This window comes from Mus pahari, chromosome 21, assembly GCF_900095145.1.
Source record: "Mus pahari chromosome 21, PAHARI_EIJ_v1.1, whole genome shotgun sequence".
In the NCBI taxonomy this organism is placed as follows: Eukaryota; Metazoa; Chordata; class Mammalia; order Rodentia; family Muridae; genus Mus; species Mus pahari.
The window spans coordinates 20,253,362-20,270,604 of NC_034610.1; the positions used below are offsets into that span (position 1 = coordinate 20,253,362).

General features: G+C 48.7%; 2 protein-coding genes across 2 annotated transcripts in view; both read left to right on the forward strand.

Moving 5' to 3' along the window:
* Positions 1 to 2,840, forward strand: part of LOC110338375 (serine protease 28) — a 3,290-nt gene extending 450 nt beyond the window's left edge. The window contains exons 2-6 of the mRNA XM_021221713.1: positions 384 to 444; positions 615 to 795; positions 896 to 1,161; positions 2,201 to 2,364; positions 2,488 to 2,840. Of these exons, the coding sequence (XP_021077372.1) occupies positions 384 to 444; positions 615 to 795; positions 896 to 1,161; positions 2,201 to 2,364; positions 2,488 to 2,640 (825 nt within the window). The 3' untranslated portion in view covers positions 2,641 to 2,840. The remainder of the gene's footprint in view (positions 1 to 383; positions 445 to 614; positions 796 to 895; positions 1,162 to 2,200; positions 2,365 to 2,487) is intronic.
* A 7,081-nt stretch (positions 2,841 to 9,921) lies between these two features.
* On the forward strand, positions 9,922 to 13,615 carry LOC110338274 (serine protease 29). Its single transcript, XM_021221566.1, has 6 exons — positions 9,922 to 10,085; positions 11,526 to 11,586; positions 11,723 to 11,903; positions 12,058 to 12,323; positions 12,858 to 13,024; positions 13,291 to 13,615. The coding sequence occupies exons 1-6, from the start codon at positions 10,032 to 10,034 to the stop codon at positions 13,453 to 13,455; spliced, it is 894 nt and encodes a 297-aa protein (XP_021077225.1). The 5' UTR covers positions 9,922 to 10,031; the 3' UTR covers positions 13,456 to 13,615.
* The last annotated feature ends 3,628 nt before the right edge of the window (positions 13,616 to 17,243 follow it).

Below are 17,243 nucleotides of genomic sequence, written 5' to 3' on the forward strand. Positions count from 1 at the left end.
GTGTGTGTGTGTGTGTGTGTGTGTGTGTGTGTGTGTGCGCGTGCGCGCTCACCAGCAGTGTCTTCACAGGCTGTAAACCAGACCTGATCATGGATGCTGTCAGATGTCTTTCCTGGTTGAGAAGTGCTGGGTGGGCATGGGACCCAGGTGGCATGTGAGTTCCTGTCAGGAGCACTCTGGGTTCAGAGCAGGGCGATTCAGAGGCCTATATTTTGAGTGTTGTCTTGGTTTTAGGAAAACTCCATCAAGCCCAACACAATTTTTTTTTCACGAGGACAAAGAGAGGTATTGAGGGGGGACCCAGTGGGATACACAGCAGCACAGTACTTGGCATCTGTGGTGGATGGGGCCTTGAACTTCCCAGAGCCCCCTTCCCTCTGCAGATGTTCCGACTGTTGCTCCTGGCTCTCTCCTGCCTGGAAAGCCCCGTGTTCATGGCCTCTGGTAAGTTGCGCCTCACCCCAGATGCTTTACATCAGGAGCACTATCCCGCCCCCCAGTCCCCGCCGGCTCACTCTTAGGGCTTACCTGAGCACTGGGTGCCAACATCTGGTCCAGGGTTGAGGTAACAGGAAGTTAGCCCTTGTTCTCTGACTTGTCCACAATGCTTTCAGTATCTGTCTCCAGAAGCAAGCCAGTGGGCATTGTGGGGGGTCACCGTACCCCACCAGGGAGGTGGCCATGGCAGGTCAGCCTAAGAACCTACAGTTACGAGGCAAGCTCCTGGGTGCACATCTGTGGGGGCTCCATCATCCACCCTCGGTGGATTCTGACTGCTGCTCACTGCATCCAAAGGTGAGACACCACTGGGGGGCATCTGCTGGGTGTAGAATGTAGACAGTACACTAGCCCCAACCAGCTGCCTCTGAGCCACCCAAGGTCTGTCCTCCCACAGTCAGGACGCCGACCCAGCTGTATACCGGGTCCAGGTGGGGGAAGTATACCTCTATAAGGAACAGGAACTTCTGAACATCAGCAGGATCATCATCCACCCTGACTACAACGATGTTATTAAGAGGTTTGATGTGGCCCTGATGCAGTTAACTGCCCTCCTGGTCACATCCACACGTGTCAGTCCAGTCTCTCTGCCAAAAGACAGCTCAACCTTCGACTCCACTGACCAGTGTTGGCTGGCTGGCTGGGGCAACCTTCTCCAACATGGTAAGCATAGTTGGGGCGGAAAGATGGAGAGACAGAGGAGACATTGCATAGTCCTTCCATGTCCCTCTGGAGGGCTAGCTAGCAGTGTGGAAACAAATGGGTAGAAGCAAGGCTCTCCTCTGACTCAGCTGGTGCACTGGCTCATTGGGTAGGCTTCTTAGCCACCATTTTCAGATCTCATGGCCAACAAGTAGCCAAGGCAGAGCCAACCTGGGTTGCCCTGGTTTGAAGGTTGCTGCTGCTTTTTTTGGCTCTGTCCCCTGAAGGAGGGATGGGATACCAATTAGAGGAGTGCCATTTCTTCATGTGACCTGTGATCAGAGACTCTCGGTGCACGCAGACCTGTTTCTTGTGTATGTTGTAGACGTGCACCCGTACAGCCAGGCAGGGTGTAAGCAGCAGCTGGGAGCTTACTTCTTGGAGTGTCTGTGGCCACCTTTCAGCGCAGGCTCCAGGGCATGGCCTTTGTCCTTCCAGTTTCTCCAGCCCCACATACCATCAGTTATAGCTCTGCAACTAGTCTCTGCTGTGTTTCCACGTGACTGTCCCCTCTGTGTTCTCTTCTGTCTCCTAAAAGAACTCTTACAATGGGAGTTAGGGCCCATCCCAAATCCAGGATAAGCTTGCTAGGTGCTAGCGGCTCTCTTGAACTTATGATCCTCCTGCCTCAGCCTTAAGGGCTAGGGTTATAAGCTGCTCTCTCCATGCCTGCTTCAGAATGACCTAGTTTTTTTTTTTTAACTTAATAACACACATAAATAATTTATCTTTAAACAAGGTCACATTCTGAAGTTCTAGGTGAGTATGAATTTGGAGGGGCTCTAATCCCATTTAAAGACTCTAAACCTATTTAACATAGAAGGCTATGCCTGTAAAGATAGCCTGAGACCATGGTCCCATCTAGGACACATGGGGAGTTGTGGGCTCTGACTTGCTCCAGGCCAAAGCAGTGAGGTCAGGGGGCCCAGTGTGACTGGCGTGAAGTGAATCTGTTGGGGACATGCCTCTCACCCCTGCTCCCTGACTCATCCCTCCTCAGTGCCTCTGCAGCCTCCCTATCAACTGTATGAGGTGAAGACCCCAATTCTGGACAACAAGAGCTGTAAGCGGGCTTATAGGAAGAAAACATCTGACGAGCGCAAAGCTGTGGCCATCTTTGAGGACATGCTTTGTGCTGGCACCTCGGGCCGAGGCCCCTGTTTTGTGAGTCACCGGGGCCCAGATGTGACCTTCCCACTCCTGCTCCAGATGCCCTTCCTTCAAGGGAGGCTGGACTTGGGATTTCTTAGTGCTTTGCCCCTGATAGGACTGCCTCTCTTCCTGCAGGGTGACTCTGGGGGTCCCTTGGTCTGCTGGAAGAGCAACAAGTGGATACAGGTGGGCGTGGTCAGCATGGGGACAGATTGCAGCAACGATCTGCCATCAGTCTTCTCAAGAGTCCGGAGCTCCTTAGCCTGGATCCATCAGCACATCCAGTAGACGAGTCTGCCAGCTGCTGCCCATCATCAGAGACAGCTTCATGGTTCCTGTTTTTTCCTTCTTGGACCCTTCCTTGCCTGCCCTGCCTTCTTCCCTGGCCTGTCCTTCCCCGCTGACAATGATGTCCAGCAAACCCCAGCGTGGGGTGGGGCTACTGTATTGGGGTGGGGCTGTATTTGTCTCAATAAACTGACAGTAAATGAAGGTGGTCGGAGTGGTCTTTGAGGTGTGGGCATGGCTGTGGAAGAGTCTCCAAGGCCGGTTATAATTCTCCACTTTCAGTTTTAGCACCTCAGTCTTGAGGTGGAGTGTATTTTTGAAACTTAATAGACAAAATGCATTTTTCAAAACATCCCTGCTTTTAGTTACGTTTGGAAATGCTCACACTAGCAACTAATTCCATCTCATTGGTTCAAGACAGTGTCTTTTCATGAAGCCTAAGCTGGCCTCAAACTTACAACCCCCTGTTTTAGCTTTCCAAGAGATGGGGTTACAGGCAAGTGCTGCCAGGGCCAGCGTGACTTGATTTCAGTTCTAACAACTTTCCCCTTTGTGTCTCTGAACAATAGTCTCTAAAGACTGTGCTGATTAGCCATCTGTCAGTCTGTCTGTCTGTCGTTGTTCCATGATGGCTAGGGAAGATCTGTCCTGGTTGGCCTGAGTCACACATTGGTGGGGGTGGGAGTGGGGTGGGGAATGTAAGTGACAGACGTCAAAGAGTTAATAAACTTTCAACAGAGGCAGAGAAGGGATGATTCTTAAGTCATCTCTCTTGATGCCATTCTGCTAGTCGGGTGGATAACACCCTGGCATCTCAACAATGTCCTTTATGTTCCTTTGTCAGAGCTGTATTTCTGTAGAATGCTAATAGTTTACTTATAAGGCTCTACAAAAATACAGCCAACATCAGCAAAGCTATTTTGAAAATTATTATCAGGTCTCTCTGATTCCTATCATCGTCTTTTGAAGCAGGAGTCAGGTGGTTTCAGGAGCCAGTAGCTGGAGGAAAGTCCAAGACGGCATGACAAGATTCCATCATTTCTATCAGTTGTTCCTTTAAAAGTGCAAAGTTAGGTACAGGTTAGTGGACCTGGAGGCTTCCATGTTAGCTCTGTAGCCCACAGGGTCCTGCAGCAGCTTTGCTCACCCAGGCTCCTTCACGAGTGTTTTTTGTACAGAATCCTTAGTGGGGTAAGCTTGTGCTAGTCAGCTTGACACGTGATCAAATGTGTAGGAATCATGAAATATCCATCTTTTTATTTAATACCATAAAACTTGTGTTTATAAGGAATTTAAAAATCTTTATAGTCTCCTACTATGCAAATGTTTTGATTCCCTCCCCCTTTCTTCCTTTGTGCTGATTCTTTTACAACTAGCCAATCATGAAAGACTGTGAGGTTGGACTCTAGCCAATGAGAAAAAGAGACAGTCCCTGTGTGAACGAGACTAAAACCCAAGCTTCCTTCTTGTCCCCGTGTGTTCACACTTCAGTTGGCATGATGGTCTCTGCCCCCCGAACTTATTTCTAACAAAGGGAAGCAGGACTCTAGTCGTCTTCTTCTTCTTCTTCTTCTTCTTCTTCTTCTTCTTCTTCTTCTTCTTCTTCTTCTTCTTCTTCTTCTTCTTTTTGGTTTGTTTTTCGAGACAGGGTTTCTCTGTGTAGCCCTGGCTGTCCTGGAACTCACTCTGTAGACCAGTCTGGCCTCGAACTCAGAAATCCATCTGCCTCTGCCTCCCGAGTGCTGGGATTAAAGGCGTGCGCCACCACCGCCTGGCAGACTCTAGTCTTCTATGCCATGGCTCAGACTGGTTCTGACCTGCTTCAGTGTCTCTCTTTGAGCAACAGCATTGCAAATTTTGCATAATATATAAAGTTTATATATAAAGTTTAGAAATAGCTAAACATGTTTCTAATCAGATTCATAGGGCATTAAAAGTACTAAAAGTCATCTGAAAATAATTGCTTACAAAGCACTTAAAGACTTCACCACAGATAATCCTTAAATAGATCTTGACTTTAAGACATTTCCTTAATAGTTAGAAGTCTGAGACACAGGCATTAGAGGACATAACATAATTTATTTGTCTTAACTTCACAACATAGTACTAAACAATTTCTTTAAGAACATGGTATAGGGGCTGTGGAGATGGCTTCTCTTCTGGAGGAAGCTGGCTGGGTACTTGCATGGCAGATTACAACTTTACATAAGGGCAAAGTGAAACCATCAAACTGGACCATTTCCTGGGAGAAAGAAAAGCTTGTTTGGAGAATCAAACTGCTGGGCTGCCTGCCTGTCAGGGGTCTGAGAACAGCAGCCAGGGGAAAGCCTTGTCAGCTAAAGAGAACAGGTTGGAGGAGAGGCACAGGCCAGAACCTCCTGGGAGTCAGTGCAGGCGCTCTCGTCTGTTACAGGATGCTCCTGTAAATCAGGAACTAGGTGTTCCTGCGGGAGGTAGTTGACCTCCAGGGTGGATGGGGGAAGGGCAGCTTTCCTGGAAAATAGAACTCAGCATCTGAGATTCCTGAGGGATGCTGAGCTTAGTTTAGGTTTTTATTCACCCAATAACAATCTTTCTGTTCACTTGGTCAGAGTCCTTGGCACAGCTATTTTGGGGGCATGCTTTGGACCCAGCACAGTCATTGGTATCTCTAGTTCTAAGGGATCTGACATCCTCTTCTGGTCTTCAGGAGTACTATACATACATGGTCTACTTAACATACAGGTGTCACATTCATGCTCATCAAAGAAAAGGAAATAAAATCTTAAAGCAAAGCAAAGCAAAACAAAACAAAACACCATTTTGTAGCTGGGTGTGATGCATACCTTTGATCCCAGAACATGGTAGGGAGAGGCAGATGGATCTCCATGAGTTTGGGACCAGCCTGGTCTTCAGAGTGAGTCCCAGGATAGCCAAGGCTACATTGTGCATTGTGAGACTCCTCCCCAACGAAATAAACAAAACTGTCTATCTTGTTGCTTTATGCAGAGGAACTTGGTTAGTCTGTATCACTTAAAACACACTTATCTTGCAGACAAGACATACAAGCAAAGCAATATTTTAAAACTAGTCAATAGGTCAACATGCTTAAATGTTGGGTGGTTTTAGGGAAGAACAGCCATTAAAACTCCATAGAACAAACCACAGTGAAAACGAACAGATACTGGATTTTGTAAGAATGCTTAGGCTAGATTTGAACTAGGCTATTTAGGCCATGCTCTCCTGGAGCTGGTTCTCTCTCTCTCTCTCTCTCTCTCTCTCTCTCTCTCTCTCCTCTCTCTCTTCTCTCTCTCTTCTCTCTCTCTCACTGTCTCTCTCTGTCTCTGTCTCTCTGTCTCTCTCTTTCTCTAATAAATGTCAAAGAAGATAGAAGGCACCCTGTGGAGATTCTACCCCCGAGTCTTAGACTTATTTCCTAAATGCAGTGTGCTGAAAACATAAGCCATTCCGTAGGATGGTCATATAGTAAGTAAGCTGTCATTGTTCCTCTTTTAATAAATTCACATGTAACTCATTGGACATCTTTTAAAAAAAAGATTTATTTATTTTGTGTATATGAGTATACTGTTACTGTCTTCATACACACCAGAAGAGGGCGTCAGATCCCATTACAGATGGTTGTGAGCCATCATGTGGTTGCTGGAATTTGAACTCAGGACCTTTGGAAGAGCAGTTAGTGCTTTTAACCACTGAGCCATCTCTCCAGCCCCCCAAGGCAGTATTTTAATGGTTACACACATCATAGCCGATCTCAAAAGCCCTGTTTCTCCATTTCAATTACCCTGATAGAACTCAATGGCTCAAGAGAGCCCCAAACTTTTCCTGCCCCAAGGTAGATGTTCTAAATAGTTCAATAGAACTCCAGATTTGCTCAAAAGAGTTTCCACATTGACAAGGCCTGTCCTAGAAATGGCATTATTGTTAGATTATGAGCCTTTCTCTTTAAGAGAGTCATCATTCTCTAAAGGTAAGCCATGTTTCCACCTGGAGCTGACAGGCCCCTTTTACACAGGTCACAGAGGGGAGGGAACAAACCCAGGACAAAGGAAACCTAACCATGTCTCCCCTCAGCCACTCACTGCAGGATGCCAGAGCTCTGTCTTCCAATCTCTACAGCCCCTGACTCTATGTCAGGTTTCAGCTTTGACAACCCTCTCTCTTTCACCATGTGGATACCACGTTTCTCTGTTTAACAATAATACCCCGCTATTGTCCGAGAGCCCAGAAAGACAAAGCCAGGTACCAAATGATGGCTACCTCAAATGTTTCAAAAGAACCTCAAACTGATTGGGGTATGGTGTCCAATGACTTTAATCCCAGCACTTGGAAAGCAGGGGTAGAAGGATCCTTAGGAGTCTGAAGTCGTCCTGATCTACTAGAGAATTCCAGGCTAGCCAAGGCTACATGCTGAGACCATGTCACAAAACAGCAACAAAAGCAAGCAGGGCGGCAGCGGCGGCAGCAGCAGCAGCAGCAGCAGCAGCAGCAACAACAACAACAACTGGTTCAAAAGCATCCGGAGACAATCAGGAAGATGAAGTGATGGACCAGCCTGACTCCACTTCAATATTAGAAGCCATCTTACTACAAGATCAAAAGAAGTTTATTCCTATTTTCTGTAAAACTTAGATCTGAACAGGTCTTGGCCCCTTTTTGGGAATTTGACATATTCCACATCCTATACCCTGATTTCCACCCTGATTCGATGTTCTGCCAAATAATTCTAAAATGTTCAGCCAAGTTCCTTTGTAACCAAATATCTCTAGAAATCCCTCAACCCTTGAGCCCCACCCCCAGCAGTTTTGGGGTTGATATAAACCCTATCTTCTCTTGTGTTCAATGCTATTTTCTCAAACCCTACTTTCAGGAGACAGCCCTGTCTGGTAGAATATAAAGCTTGTATAATTTGACCAAAGAAGTTGGGTAAGGAAGTCTTTATTCTTGTTTGGTGGGATTAACAAAAGCCTGCACCCATAAGAAAGAGACTGCCCAGCCGGGCGTGGTGGCGCACATCTTTAATTCCAGCATTTGGGAGGCAGAGGCAGGGAGAACTCTGTAAGTTTGAGTTCACCCTGGTCTACAGAGTGAATTCTAGGACAGCCAGGGCTACACAGAGAAACCCTGTCTCGAAAAACCAAAGACAAACAAAACCAAACCAAACCACAACCACAACCACAACCAAGCACTGGTGGGAGGAACACCGTAGACGTGGTTACAGCAAGATAGGAGGGGCTTTCTGATGACATTCTTAGCTTTGGGGTTGATGGAAGCTTGTGGTTTGTTAATAGTTTCCAAAGATGCTGGGATTTTTATTTTAAAGACAGGGTTTCTCTGTGTAGCCCTGGCTGTCCTGAACTTGATCTGTAGACCAGGCTGGCCTTGAACCCACAGAAATTCACCTGCCTCTGCCTCATGATTGCTGGGACTAAAGGCCTGGCTCTAAAGATTTTTTTAAAAAAAGATTTATTTATTTTATGTAGGTAAATACACTGTCACTGTGTTCAGACACACCAGAGGAGTCCATTGAATCCCATTACAGATGGTTGTGAGCCACCATGTGATTGCTGGGAATTGAACTCAGGACTTCTGGAAGAACAGTCAGTGTTCTTTTTTTTTTTTTTTTTTTTGGTTTTTCGAGACAGGGTTTCTCTGTTTAGCCCTGGCTGTCCTGGAACTCACTTTGTAGACCAAGCTGGCCTCGAACTCATAAATCTGCTTGCCTCTGCCTCCTGAGTGCTGGGATTAAAGGCGTGCACCACCACGCCCGGCTACAGTCAGTGTTCTTAACTGCTGAGCCATCTTTCCATCCCCAAAGATTCTTTTTAATGATTTATTTATTTTTATTTTATGTGCATCGGTGTTTGGCCTGCGTGTGTGTCTGTGTGAGGGCACTGGATCCCCTGGAGCTGGAGTTACACAGACATTTCTGAGCTGCCAAGTGGTGCTGGGAATTGAACCAGGATCCTCTGGAAAAACATCCAGTGCTCTTAACCACTGAGCCATCTCTCCAGCTCCAGATTCCAAAGAGTTTATCTATAAGTCACAGGATGCTCGTTCAGACATAGAGGTGGGCAAGGAGGCTGTTCTGGGGGCCAAAGCTGGCCCAAGATAAGGAAATCAGCTTCTGGGCCTGAACATTCCAACTTCCCAGATCGCTGTAATTTGAATTACTCAGTCAGTCAGTCAGTCAATTGTCAGTCAGTCAGTCAGTCAGTCAGTCAGTCAGTCAGTCGTCAGTCAGTCTTTGCAGACACAGCTTCTTTCTGGGAATTCTCATTAACAATGTCCCCATCAGACAGACCTTCAACTTTCCAGGGCAGGAGTTCTCCTGGAAGGAGAAAAAGGCCTCACAGACCTTTGCTTTAATCTGCTAGGCTTTTGTCTCAGGCCAGGAGGGTGAGGAAGAGGCTGAACTTGTGCCGTGTTGGAAGTTTGCTTTTCCTTTAAAATATTTATTTTTATTATTTTTAAATTATGTGTATGACCTGTGTATAGATTTGTATATGAGAAGGTACCCAAAGATGCCAGAGGTGCTGGAAACCCAGGGGCTTGAGTTGCAGGTGGTTCTGAGCTGCCCACATGGGTGCTTGGAGTCGAACCGAGGACTTCTGTAAGAGCAGCAAGTGATCGTAATGACTGAGCCATCTCTCCAGGCTCCTCGCTGTCTTTATTACCTAGTGGTGCCCCCTCCTTACCTGTCATCTGGTCAGGGACACATTAACTCCTCAAGCCCCAGTTTGACATTTCACATCTTTCAAAAGTACCTTTCTTAGTTTATCACTGATCTACATGCTTCCTGTCCCTAGGGCTGAGATACAGCGGGGCATATGGAAAACATGATTTTGCCTTTCCACTACTCCCAGGTGGACCCTTTGTTCTGAGACCCGGTATCTGAGCGCTGTTGCCTTGTCCCAGTCTCTGTCCAACATTCCTTCTTGCAACAGAAGCCCTGGGTAGCCACACCCTTCTAACGGCATCCCTGAGCCCAGAACCTGGTCAGGACCTTCTCATTGGCCAGTCTATGGCCCCTTTGCTAACAGTTGCGCTTGGTTCTTTCTGATCCTGTCACTGAATGTGATGATGGTGGCCTGACTCTGTTGTATTATACTGTATATTACTGTTGACCATTATAGGTCACCCGAGCAGTTCCTGTCAGGCTCGGATGCTCACATTGTCTTTTTGCTGACGTTGGACATGCTAACAGTGTTTGAGGAAGCCTGACTTCAGGGTTTGGGTTTGACCCAGCTTAGTATATAAGCCCTTCCTCCTGCTCAGGGGTGTGGGGACTGTTTGTCTTGCTCCTATCTGGGACATACTTCTGACACTGAGTCCCCAAGAACCTGTGTCCTGGACAGTCCTGGGTACACCCACATCTTTGGGGGGTGGTTCTCATGACACCTGTGCCTAGTTCTCATACAAAGGGACCTGGTGTTTCTGAAGCCAAGGTGAGTCCCCAGCTTGGCTCTGAGCTGCTTCTGATAGACTCTGTGTAGGGGACAGTGGGTGTCCTGATCCTCTTATGTGGACAGTAGGGACACTGCAGGGGGCCTTACTGACAGTTTCTCAGCTTCTTTGGCATCCTAGTGTTGGCCACAAGATGGGTGCCTGTGGCCAGACTAGGATTATTTTAATGGGACATTGTGAATATGTGAACTGGGAGAACCCCAGAATTTGGCAGCACCCTTAACCTCTGCCTAGTGTGTATGTGTGTGCGTGCGCACCAGCAGTGTTTTCACAGGCTTTAAACCAGAACTGCCCACAGATGCTGTCAGATGTCTTTCCTGGCTGTGAAGTGCTGGGCTGGGCATGGGACCCAGGTGGCATGTGAGTTCCTGTCAGGAGCATAGAGCATCCAGAGCTGGCTGGTTAGGTGTCCCTTTTACCCTAGAGCAGCAAATTCCACTGTAGAGCTAGGAGAGGAACAGGTACATAGCCTGTCCTCCTGTGCAGAGGTCCCCTGGGATTCTTGCAGGGCCATTCACCCACCCAAAGACTCTAGCAGCCAGAATGTGGCTGCAGGCATGTTCTATCTATGTGGTCCGCAAATAGGAGTGCTCAGCTTGGCTTACTGTAGGCACCAAGTAGCGTCTGTTCTCAGATTTGACAGTAAAGTTCATCACAGCAGCCACAAGCCTGGGCTGTGGGTGTGCCTGGCCAGCACTGTCCACTGAGGTAGTGAGGACATCCTTGCAGAATGCCATGGGGCAGTCTCCTCAGGACACTGTAGTGGTGGACAACGCAGCCCCAGCAGAGGAACCACAGGCCGGAAGCTCCCCGTGACACGTGTTGGATGTGGCTGTGTGTTCCCAGCATGGGGAAGCTGTTCCACAGTGTCTCAGAGTTCACTGGATAGATGGGGCACTGTCTCACCCATAAAAGAGGCTGAGTCGGGGATACCTGGTGCTTCTGAGACTCCAGCCTGAGACATAGCCCTCCTCTTCCTGACATTCCTGGTGATGCTATTGCATGCAGATGGGGATACCCATGTAACCTTGGTGACAAAGGACTTCAGGTCCCTGCGCATGGATCAACGGCCCCCTCCCATCCTTTCTGAGGTCAAATGCCTCTGTCCTCCCAGCTCTTCCTCCAAGCAGAGGCCCAGTCAAGACCCCTTCCAGCTTCCTGGGGCTTGAGGATAAAGGGACTGACTGAGAGGCCTAACCAGGAGGAAGTTGCTGGGAGCCGGCAGGGTAAGGTCACCATCCCTTCCTTTCCCAGATGCTGTTAGCTGGTTTTGTATTTCAATCATCTCCATCCCACCCTGGGCAAGCCCAGTCCCCTCCATGCTTCTGTCTTCACCCAGAATCATGCAGATGCCCTCTCCAGCCCCATCTGGGCAGCTCCCCAGACCCCTCTCACTTCCCACCCTGTGCCTCAATATACAGATGCTGATCCAGCTGTGCCTGACCTCCTTCTTTCTTGGGTGCTCCATTGCTGGAACTCCAGGTGAGTCCTCCTCTCCTGCATCCCTCCATCCCACAGAGGCTCTAAGCATCATGGAGATACGTGTGCGACCTGTTCTGCTCCAGTGTGGGTGTCAGGCTGAGCACTGGGCCCTGACCGTCTTACCTCTTGCTCGCAGCACCTGTGCCTGAGAAAGTTCTGGCGGGCATCGTGGGGGGTCATAGTGCCCCACAGGGGACGTGGCCATGGCAAGTCAGCCTGAGGATCTATAGATACTACTGGGCCTTCTGGGTGCACAACTGTGGGGGCTCCATCATCCACCCACAGTGGGTGCTGACTGCTGCCCACTGCATTCGTGAGTGAGTTCCTTTGTCATCTAGTGCTGGGTAGGAGGGTGTGGAGTGAATCAGAAAGTCTGGACCAATAAAGGCTGGTCTAGAGGCCTGGATTCTAGTTGATTCTGTCCAGGACTGTGGAGAACTTCCTACAGTCACAACCTCTTCCTGACCTCAGGAGAGACGCCAACCCATCAGCCTTTCGGATCCGTGTTGGGGATGTGTACCTCTACGGGGGCAGGGAGCTGCTGAGTGTGAGCCGCGTCATCGTCCACCCAGACTTTGTCCACGCTGGCCTGGGTTCAGATGTGGCTCTGCTCCAGCTGGCAGAGTCTGTACAATCCTTTCCTAATGTCAAGCCGGTCAAGCTACCCTCCGAGTCTCTCGAGGTCACCAAGAAGGATGTGTGCTGGGTGACCGGCTGGGGTGCAGTGAGCACTCACAGTAAGTCCTGGGGAAGGATTAGAGCTGTGGGAACCAACTTGCCACCTGGGGATTCCAGGTGGGTGGTACCAAGAGCCCGGGAGCAGGACCAGAGGGCAGGAGTCGCTGACAAGCGTGACTAACTGATCACATCACTAAGGTTTTCTAGCTGCCTGTCAGTCTCTGTACTTGAGGCCAACGACATAGCAGGGCCCAGATTTTACAACTCTGAGGTGGAATGGTTGCTTCTTAATTTCCAACTAATAATAATAATGTAATTTGGAGAAAATATCGGGAAGTGAAAAGCATTTGTTTTTGGTCCCTGACAGGCAAGCAGACAGAATCTTAGACCTCAGAGGTAGACCCGGTCCCTTGGGGCTGGCATCTACGCATCCTTTGCCAGGGATGCTGAGGTCAGGGAGCGAGCTGGACCTGCACAGGGATGGAGCTGATCTGGAGATAGTCCTCCCCTGTATCCCCAGGTGGAGCAGTGGGACTGTGGGATGGGTGGGGGATCTATGTACCACCAGCCAGCCACACCTCTCTTCTCCTCAGGGTCGCTGCCTCCTCCCTACCGCCTGCAGCAGGTGCAGGTAAAGATAGTGGACAACACCCTTTGTGAGGAGATGTACCACAATGCCACCAGGCACCGCTATCGTGGTCAGAGAATGATCCTACAGGACATGTTATGTGCAGGCAACCAGGGCCAAGACTCCTGCTACGTGAGTTCCACTCACCTCCTCCACTCACCTCCTCCTCTCACCTCCTCCACTCACCTCCCCCACTTACCTCCTCCACTCACCTCCACTCACTCACCTCCTCCACTCACCTCCTCCACTCACCTCCTCCACTCACTCACCTCCTCCACTCACTCACCTCCTCCACTCACCTCCTCCACTCACTCACCTTCTCCACTCACCTCCTCCTTTCGGTCGGTCCTCATTCACGTGTCAGGGCTAGTAACCATCAGAGCTTCTTTCTCTTCTAGGGTGACTCAGGTGGCCCTCTGGTCTGCAATGTGACAGGCTCCTGGACCCTGGTGGGAGTGGTGAGCTGGGGCTACAGCTGTGCCCTGAGAGACTTCCCTGGGGTCTATGCACGTGTGCAGTCCTTCCTGCCCTGGATCACGCAGCAGATGCAGAGGTTCTCCTGAGCCCAGCTGTTGGCCATCAGCCGAGGATGGGTCGGCTTTGGTCACGATTCCAGAGTGGATGGCCAGGGTTTAGGCTCTGGAGTGTAGGTGACCAGGGCACAGAGCATTAGCTACTGAAGGACATGGCTCTGCTCCCTGGCTTCCTAAATAAAGATGTGTTGCACATTCATGTTCAAGTTTTTATGTGAATACAAATCTATTTATCTCTACTGGAAACACCTATGGATGCTGTTTTAATGGTTTTATAAATTGAGGAAACCAAGGTTTGAGTTCACCAAAGGTGGGACTCAGGCAGGTCTTACTGTGTCCTTGTCCCTGATCCCCAGACACCCCGAATAGTTAAATGTCCCCCAATGTCCCCAAGCACCTAGCACCCCTATGGTACCCTGGGACCTGGGTGTGGTGACGTCGTGGTAGGAAGGGTGACAGTCCCTGGTTTCCGTCCTTAGACAAGAAAATGCTCTGACCCTCATCAATATCGTCATGGGGCCAGAAGACTGCTGCATTGTGGGTGCTCTTCCTGTACCTCATTTAGGTACCCCAGGATCCTGTAGATTCAGATTCCCAGTGTGGCTAAGGTTATCTGCATGGCTGGGGCTGTTGTCTTGAACTGCACACGGTGGCAGCTGTTTAATGTGCTGGGTGAGGGTGAGGGCCAATGGCTACTCAAACAGGGCTGTCCCCTCATCCCAAGCCTGACAGTCTGCAGAGGTCGTTAGGCACACAGGGCGGTGATTGGCACAGACCTTGGTGGTGGGTAGTAGATGGGAGGTACCTGCCTGACTAGTGCTGACCTCAGACAGATTCATCTCAAGAAGCTGGGCTCAGGGGTCAAGAGGAGATGGACGAGGCTCTGACTGGTGCTCTTGCTGAGTCTGGAGTGGGAATCAGGGTTGTGAAGGAGAGCTTAGGTCCTGTGGTATTCCCAGCAGATCCAGCCTCTGTTCTCCTGAAGGGAAGTGTGTGCCTTTAGTATGGTTTCTTTCCCTTTCTTGCCTGTAGCTGGGCAGATCAATGAGACAGAGGTGGTCCCTCCAGGGAGACTGGTAGTTACCTGGTTCCCATGGCTCTCACAGGCATCTGGATAGTGCTACAGCTAATTACACCCCACCCATGCATGCGCATGTGCACGCGCGCGCACACACACACACACACACACACACACACACACACACACACGTATTTCTCCAACGCTGCCCACTAAGAGTAAGACCTGCCTGGTGCTTCCAGCATCTCCTCTGGACAGGAAGGGTGGAAGGTAAAGGCTTTTCAGTAGCACACACCCTAGATGACAATGCTTCAGGCTCAGAGGGCAAAGGGTGGCAGAACCTGGGGTCTCTGGACCATGGCTATCCAATGCTCCCAGGATCCTGGAAATGGATTGAGCCAGCCTTTCTCTTGCAGTGCCCCCTTCCTGGGTGTGAGGAGTGGGTCCTCAGGCTGCCGAGAAGATAGGGAGGTCAGGGCTCTGGGGCCATGGTCACAGTTCCGTTGACTGATTCAGAATCTGGTTCCCCACAACCTGTGCTTGAGACCCTTCCAGTGCCACCCCCAGGCACTCCAGGCACCCCCAGGACACACTGGGAGCCAGGGCTAGAGGAATGTAATCAGTGGACTTTTTGAGCCCAAAGTCTGTGACCAGCTGTGCTCTGTGTGGCATTAGATGCCCATGCCTCCTGTGGCAATTGGTGACTCTTGAAGTATTTCTTCAATGGCTCACAGGGACACCAAGATCTAGAACAGGGAGTTAATATTTGTCAGCACCTCTAGGTACCAGAGACCTTACTAAAGGTGTTCTGCTGCCCTCCAAAAGAACATAAGAGCATGTTCCCCTAGCCTACCTATCGGTACAGAAATAGTTGGTTTTTTTTATTAGATATTTTCTTTATTTACACTTCAAATATTATCCCCTTTCCTAGTTTTCCTTCTGAAAATCCCCTACCCCCTTTCTCTTCCCCCAGCTCCCCAACCCACTAACCCCTGCTTCCTGGCCCCGGCATTCCCCTATACTGGGGCATAGAACCTTCACAGGACCAAGGGCCTCTCCTCCCATTGATGACCGACTAGGCCATCGTCTGCTACACATGCAGCTAGAGCCATGAGTCTCTCCATGTGTTTTCTTTGATTGGTGGTTTAGTCCCAGGGAGCTCTGGTGTTACTGGTTAGTTCATATTGTTGTTCCTCCTAGGGGGCTGCAAACCCATTCAGCTCCTTGGGTCCTTTCTCTAGCTCCTTCATTGGGGACCCTGTGCACCATCTAATGGATGATTGTGAGCATCCACTTCTATATTAGTCAGGTGCTGGCAGAGCCTCTCAGGAGACAGCTACATCAGGCTCCTGTCAGCAAGCTCTTGTTGGCATCTGCAGTGGTGTCTGGGTTTGGTGGTTGTTTATGGGCTGGATCCCCAGGTGGGGCAGTTTCTAGATGGTCATTCCTTCAGTCGCTGCTCCAAACTTTGTCTCTGTAACTCCTTCCATGGGTATTTTGTTCCCCCTTCTAAGAAGGATCGAAATATCCACACTTTGGTCTTCCTTCTTCTTGAGTTTCATGTGTTTTGCAAATTGTATCTTGGGTATTCTGAGTTTCTGGGCTAATATTCACTTATCAGTGAGTGCATATCATGTGTGTTCATCTGTGATTGGGTTACCTCACTAAGGATGATATCCTCCAGTTCCATCCATTTCCCTAAGAATTTCATGAATTCATTGTTTGTACTCCATTGTGTAAATGTACCACATTTTCTGTATCCATTCCTTTGGTGAGGGACATCTGGGTTCTTTCCAGCTTCTTGGTATTATAAGTAAGGCTGCTATGAACATAGTGGAGCATGTGTCCTTATTACAAGTTGGAACATCTTAGGAGTATATGCCCAGGAGTGGTATTGCTGGATGTTCTGGGAGAACTATGTCTAATTTTCTGAGGTACAGCTTAACTGATTTCCAGAGTTGTACCAGCTTGCAATTCTACCAGCAATGGAGGAGTGTTCCTCTTTCTCTACATCCTCGCCAGTGTCTGCTGTCACCTGAGTTTTTGGTCTTAGCCATTCTGACTGGTGTGAGGTGGAATCTCAGTGTTGTTTTGATTTTCATTTCCCTGATGATTAAGGATGTTGAACATTTTTTAGATGCTTCTCAGNCATTCGGTATTCCTCTGTTGAGAATTCTTTGTTTAGCTCTGTACTCCATTTTTAATAGGGTTATTTGGTTTTCAGGAGTCCAACTTCTTGATATATATATATAGGATATAAGTCCCCTATCAGATTTAGAATTGGTAAAGATCTTTTTCAAATCTGTTGGTTGCCGTATTGTCTTATTGACATATATATATAATTAGCCCCCTATCAGATTTAGAATTGGTAAAGATTTTTTCCCAATCTGTTGGTTGCTGTTTTGTCTTATTGACAGTGTCCTTTGCCTTACAGAAACTTAGCAATTTTATGAGGTCCCATTTGTCAATTCTTGATCTTAGAGCACAAGCCATTGCTGTTCTGTTCAGGAATTTTTCCCCCGTGCCCATATCTTCAAGGCTCTTCCCCACTTTTTCCTCTATAAGTTTTAGTGTCTCTGGTTTTATGTGTAAGTCCTTGATCCACTTAGACTTGAGCTTTGTACAAGGATCAATTCATGTTCTTCTACATGCTATCTGCCAGTTGAGCCAGCACCATTTGTTGAAAATGCTGTCTTCTTTCCACTGGGTGGTTTTAGCTCCTTTGTCAAAGATCAAGTGACCATAGGTGTGTGGGTTCATTTTTGGGTCTTCAATTCTATTCCTTTGATCTACCTGTCTG